Raw genomic sequence first — 11,473 nt, forward strand, 5'->3', positions numbered from 1 at the left:
ATAATGATGATATAGAGGTGGATTAATTCAGGAAGGACACCACTGCAGGCCTATGTGTGAAATGCACAGTCCACCACTGTTCTAACATTAAGCGGACTGCTAGTGTTTACACAACAATTACCTAATTTAGAGACATCATTAACATATTTAAATATTTAAGACGTAAATTATTAGATTAGATTTTTACTAGATTAAATTGATCATTTTTACATAAATACATAAATTACCTGCTTTTAGTATGCGTTTGTTTAAATGTGCTCTGGACAGGTTCTTCAACAACAACAATCTGACAACAACATTGGTGACACTGTCATGTGATGCTGTGGGTGGAGCAATTTTGAAGCTTTATGGTGTTAACATATTAGATTACAGAAAGATCTCAACTATTTTCACTGAGCTAAGACCAGTCATCATGTTCACTGTTATATTCCTGTATCTGTGGCTTTCACCAGGTGAGTTAACATTGACTTTTTGTTATTGCAGAAATATGAACTATATTATATTAAATATTAGTGTGTGGGTCTGACTTATTCAAAGATTTAAATATTATGTTCTTTTCTCTATGACAGGTGACTCCATGGCAGATTCAATACAGCCACTCTTTACTCAGTTGTAGATGAAGGTGACAGTGTTACTCTGTCCTGCAGATACAACCTCAGCACTAGTTCAGGAAACTACCTGAACTGGTACAGACAATATCCAAAATCTAAACCTGAGCCCCCCAAATGTTTATCAAAGTTGATGATACACAAGTGGATCTGATCATCTCCTCTGCTGCTGTATCAGACTCTGCTCTATACTACTGTGCTCTGCAGCCCACAGTGACAGGAAATCCAGCTTCACTGTACAAAAACTTTGTACAGTGAGTTTTTTACTCACAGTTTTGTTATACTGAAAGTAGATAATTTTGCACCTACAAGCCATTTTGAGAAATTCTCTCTCGCCTGTGACTTATAAAGAGTTTATATTTTTGACAAATGTTGGATTATTAAGAGACATTAGTGATCCTCAGTGATCAATCTGTGCTCCTCTGCTGGTTTGACCATGGAGACATGGATCATCTTGGGGTGTACATCACCTAGGATCTTTTCTGGGCCAGAGTTTAAATTTTCTACAGAGACAGAACAAAACACACTTCACTCATCATAGCTACATTCAGGAAAATATATTGCTAGCATCCTGAACAGCTGTACCACTGTTTAATATGTGAAAGTGCATTGAGTCTCAGAGCACAAGAACCTACAGCAGATTATAAAAACCACTGGAAACATCAGGGTCTCTCTTAGCTTTGATGAGCTACACACACCATCTTTGATAGTATTGTCAAGATCAGCAGATGTTTTTTTTCCAAACCTCATTAAAATACCTCAGAAAGTGGTTGTTATCCTGTGCAATCAAGAAATACAAAAATGTACACTACCAGTCAAAGGTTTGGACAAACCTTCTAATTCCATGGTCTTTCCTGATGTTTATTTCTTTCTACATTGTAAAACAATGCCGAAGGCGGCCAAAATACAGAATAACGTCCTTTGAACAGCTGATATTGAGATATGTCTGCTACTGATGCTCTGTAAAGCCTTCATAATGGCTCTAATCTGAGGTGCTGTTAATTGGTGATTTCTGAGGATGGTAACTCTAAATGAACTTCTCCTCTGCAGCAGAGGTAAGTTTTGGTCTTGCTTTACTGGGATAGTCTTCATGTGAGCCAGTTTCATCATGGTGCTTGATGGGTTTTGCAAATGCACTTGACAATACTGTTCTTGCAAGAACTATTCCAGAACACCTGACCTTCGTGTCTTAAAATAACAACGGACTGTTTTTTGTTGTCATTACATATGGATTACTTAAGTCCATGTGTGTTATTTCATAGTTTTGAAATCTCCAGTATTGTTCTAGAATGTAGAAAATAAATCCCTATACAAAAAACATTGAATTAAAAGGTGTGTCCAAACTTTTGACTGGTAGTGTATGTGTAACTAGGTTTCATTTATTTTAGTACTCAAATAGGTCAGATTTAGCAGAAGTCAAATTGAATTCAAGATTTATTTATTGTTACTAGTGAGCCAAGATTTCATCCTGAACAGCAGCAATTCCTGGGTGTTGCCTTATAAAGACGTGTAAAGTTCAACACATACAGCACTATTATACAGAATCCTCACAGAGCTGTGTTCAGAAATGGCTCAACTATACATCTTACTGTACATAGTGAGATACATACCACTGATTCTCACTCTAGTTACAGTTACAGTTAAATACAATTTATTTACAGTAAATTATATATATATATATATATATATATATATATATATATATATATATATACACTACCAGTCAGAAGTTTGCTACAATCCTGTAAACTTGACCTATACTGAAACCTCCATCTGACACTAAAGCAGCATCAAAATTAATGACCAGGACCCATATTACAGCCATCTACCAATGCCCTAGCAACCGGATGGGACACCATAACATCCAGCAAACTATACCCTAATAACCAGTCTCCTCAGCATCCAACTAAATAGGTGTATGATTCCTGCTTTGGATGCGAGAGGTTCCAGGTTCAAATCTTGATGAGCCCTTCCTTTCCCATTAGCTCATTGTTTTGCAAGACTTGGCTTTTGCTCATCATGTCAACCAAGATTCATGACGGCCCAATGCCAAGAGCTTCTTACCTGGTTCACACTCAGCTGCTGGGTTCTCGAGTGTTCCAAAAAGTTTCAAATCCCACAGGAGCCCTCGCTTTATTGTTAACTTTGTATAACCAAGTTCCTTTTGCTTGGATCCCGGAACAGAAAGACCGTACAGTTTCACAGTACAGTGATCATCAATCAATGCACAGTAAGCCTAGCAAGGGCAGCCTGGCTCGTTGGTCTAGGGGTATGATTCTCGCTTCGGGTGCGAGAGGTCCCGGGTTCAAATCCCGGACGAGCCCAATTTTTACATGGAATTGACTGGGTGGGATAAAGCTAATGGAAACTTTGAGAGCCGGCTGCTTGCTTCTCGCTTGGAAGCTTGTTTCTTGAGATGTCCAAAGAGGGTAAAATCCCATGGTGTATTTCACCAAATAACCTCTGAAAATCAGAGCCCCAATCTTGAGCCTATCCCAGAAATGCTGGGAGTAGATTGCGTCCTTGGATTGAAGCCTCTTACAGGACACCATAAAACACACATTCACACTTAGGAGCAATTTAACTAAATCAGCTACTGGCATGTCTTGTGGCCAAAACAAAAAATAGATGATTCAGAACTTAGCTGACTGCCTGCTATCAGGGTGCAGACGTAACCTAGTGACTTCACGCGACTTCATGTCACAGCTAAACATCACAGCAGGACCTTCATCAAGTTGAAGAAAACAGACATGCTTTTAGTTGGACCAAAGTCTGCAGTAAATTATCATATTGCATGCCGCTAAAATGTGCACATACTAAGAAATACCAGCACAAATGTATGCCAAAAATGATTCACTGTGAAAAAAAACATCAGCAAGTAAGCAAAGGTTCAGTAGTGATAGAGATTAAGGAGCACATTGATAGGGTAGGTACTGAAGTCCGTCTTTAGACACAGACAGATAACTATAGCATTAACTATACTGTGTAGCTTGTGGCACTAAAGAATAATTTAAATTAATTTGAATATGATTGAATGCAGTTATTATACTACAGAAACAATATGAAAACAATTAGTAAAGAGGTTCTCATTCAAGATTCAAGATTCAAGATTCAAGAAGCTTTTATTGTCATTTCAACCACATACAGCTGGCGCAGTACACAGTGAAATGAAACAACGTTTCTCCAGGACCTGGTGCTACATAAACATACAACAACAAGTTCAACACAAAACAACAAACAACACCACAGAGCTAGGACAGAAGTTTGTCTTAGCCACGTAAAGTGCACAGTGTGCAGCTAGGTGCAAACAGAGCATAGACAAGACAGTGCAAAAAGACAATAAATACAATAAAGACAACACAAAAGAACACAGGACACATAGCGCTGAAAAGAAATAAAAGAACGTGTACTGGAATGTAAGTGAAATAAAATAGATAAAGTGAAATGATGTAAAAAAAAAGTATTGTGCAAAAATATTATAACAGTATAAATTATGTGTGTGTGTGTGTGTGCGTCCACACAGTCAAGAGAGAGTGTGTGTATCTGTGTGTGAGAGAGACAGAGAGACAGAGAGTTAATATACAGTTCAGTCCTGAGTGAGAGAGTGTGTGTGTGTGAGAGAGTGTAGAACAGTTCAGTCCTGAGTGAGAGTGTGTGTGAGAGTGTAGAACAGTTCAGTCCCGGGTGTTGAGGAGCCTAATGGCTTGAGGAAAGAAACTGTTACACAGTCTGGTTGTGAGGGCCCGAACGCTCCGGTACCTCTTTCCAGATGGCAGGAGGGTGAAGAGTGAACTACTCTTCACCATATACATATACATATACATATACATATACATATACATATACATATACATATACATATATACATCTTCATATACATACTAGTGAACTGCTTAATATTGTCACTAAATTTATCAAAATTCAGCCTTAACAGATTTAAACATGCAAAAAAATATATTATGAGCATTAACTGCTTGTTATTTAAACAATAGATTTAGCACATATAATGCCAGAACTGACATGACTGTGACTAAGTAAAAGTTGGTAGAGCTAGTTGTGGTATAATACATTTTAGAAGTTTCACAGAGATCCTGTCATTTATACCTACTGCAAGAGAGACACAACAGTCATGTTACTCTTCTTTATTTTCATAGTTGTTAAAAACATTGGCAAGTCATTTATATTATACACAAACTTTAGGTGAATGCTGGAGATTTGAGCGAATACCTAAAAATAATGATTCAATTAAAGAAAATCTTAAACAATTAAAGTAGATGTTGCAATGTTTTACAGCAGGTGCTGTTGACAGCAGCATTACACCAGACCAAATCATATCTTCAAGTGAAGGCAGCAACATCACACTGACCTGCACATATGATGACTCAGCTTACAATCTCTACTGGTATCGACAAAAACCTCAATCAGAACCAGAGTTTCTTCTGCTAATTTCCAAATCCACAGATAGTGTCACTAAAGTTGTACATGACCCAAGAATATCCACCAAAGTTCGTAAAAAGGACAAGAAAGTAGATCTGGAGATCTTTCCTGCTGCAGTATCAGACTCTGCACTGTACTACTGCACCATGGAGCCCACAGTGACACAAAACTCAAACAGACTGTACAAAAAGTCAAGCTTAATTTTTTTTCTCAGCAGGGGGAGATGTCTACCGGTTTCATTCAAACACATTTTATTTCTTACTTCTCAGATTTTCATGTTTATTTGCTTTGAATATCAACAATTCTCCATGCTGGTAATGTTTATTGGTTGAACAGTCATGAAATCCTTTCAAAATAAATGTTAATCTTTAATCAAAAATAATTATTTTGGATTCTGTTGTTACCCTGATGTAATAAAAAATATAACACAAAGTTCAATAACAATATATAATTAAATTATATAATTAAAAATCCTTATTTTTTTAATGTAACATTAGTGAACTAAAGACTTCAGTCTTCATTATTTAGCAGCTTATAAAATAGCACTTGATCCAGCACTGATATTAGCCAGTTAGCTTTCTCTGGCAGCTGTGTGCTCCTTCTGTCTGTTAGTCTTGGTGTTACATGTTATTTGTGATCAGTCAAGAGCTGACAGCACAAGCTAGCAAGCTCATTAAAACACAAGGCCGTGTTGAACAGAAAAGACTTCTCCAAGACACAGATGAGCCTAATGATGTTATAATAAGTCTGTACTACTGTTAATAATTAGGGGTGCACCAATACTTCTCTGTGAACTGCAAAATGCTTTTGATCAATTCCTGTGACCTTTAGACAATTCTCCATGCCTCTGTGTCTGGATCCGTAAGGGGAACAAATTTTTTCACAGTGGCTTTATTAAGCTGATAGCTATATCAGTTACATTTAAATCAAATGAAGTAATATAGACAAAGAAAGAAAAGTGGCCAAAACTATGTGTAAATGTTTTTATAGAATCTGGCAGAGGCTGTTTGCCTGCAGAATAAAAGTTGAGTAAAGAGTGGTGGTCAAAACAGCAAAGCTGCTTACAGACTTGGAAACCTTGCTATCTGAAGCAGAGAACAAACTACAAGAATTAATCACTGACCCTTTCATGCTACACAATTGTACACATCTAGATACTAAAGACTAAACTGTAATAAGAATAAATACTCATCTAATGCCATTTCTGTGACAAACAAAAGCACCTGCTGTGTCAGAAACACTGAACTCATCTGAAACTCTGCCTTTATTGTTCACTTCTGATGCTATCTTAAGTACAGGGGCATTTTCTTTTTTTCTAACTACCTCTAAGCTTGTGTGTTTGTTAGGGCTGAGCAATAAGGGTTTGTAAAAAAAAACTTTTTCCTTATTCTCAAATAATCCTTATTTTCTTAAATAGTGGTTCTACTAATAAGCTGCCTACATGACACACAGAGGAAGAAAAACAAACTAAACAAATTTCTACACTCAAAACACTACCACTGCAACATACATTTAATCCAGTGAAACTATCTTAGATAGAATTTCACAGAACAATGACAAAATGGAATAAGCAGGAACGAATGAGTAATAATCTGAAAAAGTACAAATAGAAAGTAACACTGTGCAAGAGACAGACCGTGACCCAGTGAGGGTTTTTAGCTTGCACACCACCAAAACCAGTGTCACACAGTGCAATCCCAAAAGACACCTACTGAAGAAAGGACTTATTATAGCAATTCCTAAATGTTTCACCATTACAATATTCTTATTTTAGTAATGAGATAGACACAGAGAGAGAGAGAGAGAGAGAGAGAGAGAGAGAGAGAGAAGTGATGTAAATAATATCACAACAAAATTGAGTAAATGGTATGAGTGAATCCAGGGCTTCTTAGGACCACATTTTATTACCACATTTTATTATTAAAAATATTTCTACAGATTTATATAAACAGTATACAGTATTGAACACTTGTCATGAATATGCATAAATACAAGTAGGTGGAGCTAGAAGTGGAGATTTACATCAAATAGTAACTAGAGGTTTATCAGTTAGTAAGCTAGAGGTTTGAACTAAACACTCAGGAAATTCATGTTGTTCCTCTACGTGATGTTTTTCACTCTTGTTGATGTTGGTAAGTCATATACACTGCACACAAACGTGTTATTTTTTATAATTAAGAAGACACAATTTTTCATGTGAAATGTGTCATATATCATTAAAATATCACAATATTGTAATGTTTTTATAGCAGAGGCTGCTGACAATAACATTAAACCAGATCAAACCAATGTATTTTCAACGGAAGGCAGCAACATCTCACTGTCCAGCACAAATACTGGATCAGTTTACAGTCTCCACTGGTATCGACAACCTGGATCAAGACCTGAGTTTCTGCTGCTAATTGATGAAAGCTGTAGTTATGTCACAAAGGCTCAACCATCTTATACACGATTGTCCATACAACTTAAAAATGAGCAAGATAAAATGAGTAAGAAAGTGGATCTGTTCATGTCCTCTGCTGCTGTACTATACTACTGTGCTCTGTAGCCCACAGTGACAGAAAATCCAGCTGCACTGTACAAAACTTTCACACAGTTTTGTTATATTGAAAGCAGCTCTTCCAAGCTTCAGACAAAGTTACATGGCCTTTTAGGGGATTCTTCTATCTGTTGGTCAGGGTCATGATTGATACGTAGTCTGTTCCACAAAAGAGGTGGGAAAACACCCTGAATGGGATGTCAGTCCTTTGCAAAGCTCCATACACAAAGCCTTTCACATACTCGTTCACACAAAAGGGACTATTTCTCCTAGTAAATGTACTGTACTGTAATGTTTTTTGGAGGTGATGCAGAACTGCACAAAAACTGACAGTAACCTGAACTCAGCATCAAACTGGGGATCCTGAAGCTGTAATGCAGCAACGCTATCTGCTGTGTCACTGTGCTATCACATTGTTAAAATCCTTCTGCTTTAAGTGTTTTTTTGTAGTGTGGTGTTGTGTCATATTTATAATAAAGAAAGATTATACCATTATATATATATATATATATATATATATATATATATATATATATATATATATATATATATATATATATATATATATATATATATATAATGGTATAATCATTGTATTGTATTTCATCAGTATTTCTGTTTTTATCTAGCCTACTGGATGCAATATATTTACATATTTATATATATATATTTACATATATTTACATATATTTACATTTACTGTTATGGTTAGTTTTTGTTGTTTTGTTGTTTACCGGTTTTGACCCTTTTTGCTTATCCACACTTACTACGAGTATTGACTGCCAATTTATGAATAAAGTTCTGCATATGGATCCAGATCAACCCGCTTCAAGCAGCCTGAAGTCTACGGCAATGAAACCACCCGGTGCACCTTCATGCTGTCTCTGCTGATGAGAAAGCACTCGACTGGGCTTCGGCAGTGTGGGACTCGGATCCTCAGGTGAAGACCTCTGCCGACTACTTTGCTAACCTGATCAAGGAGGTATTCGAGTACCCAGCAGGAGGGAAGGATATTTCTGTATAGTTGCTGGAATTACGCCAAGGGTCCGATACTGCAGCGGATTTCGCAATTAAGTTCCGTACGCTGGCTGCGCAATCAGTGTTTTGCGAGGGTCTCAATATAGATCTGAAGGCAGAGATGGCGTGCTGCGAGACCAGTGTCACATTGTCACAATACAGCTCCACCACCATACGTTTCGATAACCTCCAATGTCAGCATCGGCTTTCAGCCACCACACCACATCCCATGCCCCGTCGTCCCCTGGAATACCCCAGCCCGAGAGAGGAAACCAAAGAGCCCATGCAACTAGGGAGATCTTGTGTCTCAGAAGGGGAGTGCGAACGTCGCACAGTTATGCTTTTACTGTGAACATCCAGGTCATCGAGTCTTCCAATGCCTGGAGAAGCCTAACCAGGTAGATCTCGTGAAACTGGCTTCTAAAGTTTCTCTCCCTGCTCTTTTTCTCCTCAATGACACTTGTTATTCTGTCACAGCATTGATTGACTCTGGAGCGGCGGTGAAACTTATCGACAGCGGATTGGTGCATGAGCTTGGGATTACCACCATTCCATGCACTCTACCTTTAAGAGTCACCACAATCAACAATCAACCCATCGGGTAGGGCCTGATCACTCACCACACACCACTCATCGACGTGCAGATAGGACTGTTTCATCTCAAAAAAATGAGATTTTTATCATCTCCTCTCCGTCCAAACCTGTCGTCCTAGGCCTTTCCTGGCTCCAGATTCATGATCCTGTTATCTCCTGGAAGGAGGGGGAACTAAGGGAGTGGACCTTTTGTCATAAGAACTGTTTCTACAATCAGATAACTCTTCCATGCCTCTCCATGTCCGTAGAAAGTCCCGAGTCACCCCTCCAAATCACACTGCCCAAGGAATACCAGAGTTTCAAGGAAGTATTCAGAAAAGAGAAAGCGACCAGATTACCACTGCATAAACCATGGGACTGTGCTATCGAGCTTCTGCCTAACACCACACCACCCAAGAACCACATCTACCCTCTGTCTATCCCTGAAAAACGTGCAATGGAGGAATATATTGATATACATCATCTCGTCAAGGTCACCAGCTGCCACAGAGATTTTCTTCGTGGAAAAACCGGAAAATCGACGATATCCTCATTTATTCAAGCAACCAAGAACAACACATTTCCCATGTTCGCACTGCCCTCCAACACCTGTCAGACCACAATCTCTATGTTAAGTTGGAAAAGTGAGTTTCACCGTCCTTCTGTGCCTTTTTTGGATATGTGATCTCGCATAAAGGAGTGGAGATGGATCAAAGAAAAGTATCTGCTATCACATCCTGGCCCAAGCTTACTTCGATCAAGGAGTTACAACGTTTTCTCGGATTTGCGAACTTTTACCGGTGATTTATTCGAAATTATAGCTTCATAGCTAGCCTGCTGACTTCCCTGGTGAGGGGAAAACCTAAGAGAATAAAGTGGACCAATCAAGTGAAAACCGCATTCCAAAAACTTAAGAACAGCTTCTCTTCAGCCCCCATACTCTGCCACCCTAACCCGGAATTACCCTTTGTGGTGGAGGTGGATGCCTCTTACAGTGGCATAGGAGCTGTGCTCTCTCAACGGCAACCAGACTCTGGCAAAGTACATCCTTGCATCTTTTTTTCCCGGAAGCTCATGTCAGCCGAGACATGGCAGTAATTGGGAACTTCTATCCATAAAGGCTGCTCTGGAGGAGTGGAGACATTGACTGGAGGGGGCCCACCATCCATTCCTGGTCCTTACTGAGCACAGAAAATTGGAGTATCTCCGGGAAGCAAAACGCCTCAACCCACGCCAAGCCAGGTGGGCTTTATTCTTTACAAGTTTTAGGGTCTCTGTCTCATAACGTCCAGGATCCAAGAATGGGAAAGCTGATACCCTGTCCCACATCCATGAACCCAAGACCTGCCAGCATATTCTGAACCTATCCTCCTGCCATCTGTTCTCGTAGCCCCGAACATTATGGAGGAAATCGAGCAAGCCTAAGCAAAGAAGCCCCTGCTCCAACCTGTCCTCCAGCCAAAGTATATGTTCCCTCTAGTCTACGTCAAAGAGTGATGCAATGGATCCTCGGTGTCGCCTGATGCCGGTGGCCAGAAGAAGAGTCAACGGAAGCGGTGCGCGAGAAAGCGGAAGCACGGAAATAGGGTGGGTGTCCGTGCTAGGCTAAAAACAAACCCTAGCCAGCACTCCCCTCCATACTTCTGTCAAATGTCTGCTCCCTGGATAATAAACTGGACTACATCTGACTCCAGCGAACTGCATGGCGTGAGTTCAGAGACTGCTGTGTTTTTTTTTTTTACGGAGACGTGGCTCAGCGACAGAGTTCCGGATGCCGCCATTCAGCTAGCCAGGCTAACCGTGTTTCATGCCAACAGGAATGCAGCTCTGTGCGGTAAGACTTGCAGTGGTGGTATGTGTGTTTACATCAACACAGAATGGTGTAAGGACTCTGTGCTTGTCTCTAGTTACTGTTCATCGCTAGTGGAGTTTGTGACTGTTAGATGCAGACCTTTTTATTTACCCCGGGAATTCACAACCACTTTCATTATCGGAGTGTACATTACACCCAGAGCTAATGGTAAGGAGGCTCTGTGTGAGCTGTACGGCATTATTAGCGAGCTGCCGAATGCTCACCCAAATGGACTGTTTATCCTCTCCGGAGATTTCAATCATGCAAATCTCAGAACAGTGCCCCCTAAATTCCATCAGCATGTGGACTTTGCTATGAGAGGGACGAAAACGCTGGATCTTGTTTACACAAACATTCCCGGCGCGTATCATGCAGATCCCCGCCCCCACCTCGGCTACTCAGACCAGATCTCTGTTATGTTGATTCCAGCATACAGAGCACTCGTCA

General features: G+C 39.6%; 1 non-coding gene and 1 gene segment (V, D, J or C); both read left to right on the forward strand.

Moving 5' to 3' along the window:
• Window positions 1-8,528, forward strand: part of LOC131355903 (T-cell receptor alpha chain V region CTL-F3-like) — a 33,273-nt gene extending 24,745 nt beyond the window's left edge. Inside the window, 1 exon segment of the V gene segment in view lies at window positions 8,402-8,528. Within this exon segment, the coding sequence occupies window positions 8,402-8,528 (127 nt within the window).
• trnap-cgg (transfer RNA proline (anticodon CGG)) lies at window positions 2,861-2,932 on the forward strand. Its single transcript has one exon. It is a non-coding gene; the product is annotated as a tRNA-Pro (tRNA).
• Window positions 8,529-11,473: the final 2,945 nt, after the last annotated feature.

The sequence above is a fragment of the Hemibagrus wyckioides genome, linkage group LG07 (genome assembly GCF_019097595.1).
Source record: "Hemibagrus wyckioides isolate EC202008001 linkage group LG07, SWU_Hwy_1.0, whole genome shotgun sequence".
NCBI lineage: Eukaryota > Metazoa > Chordata > Actinopteri > Siluriformes > Bagridae > Hemibagrus > Hemibagrus wyckioides.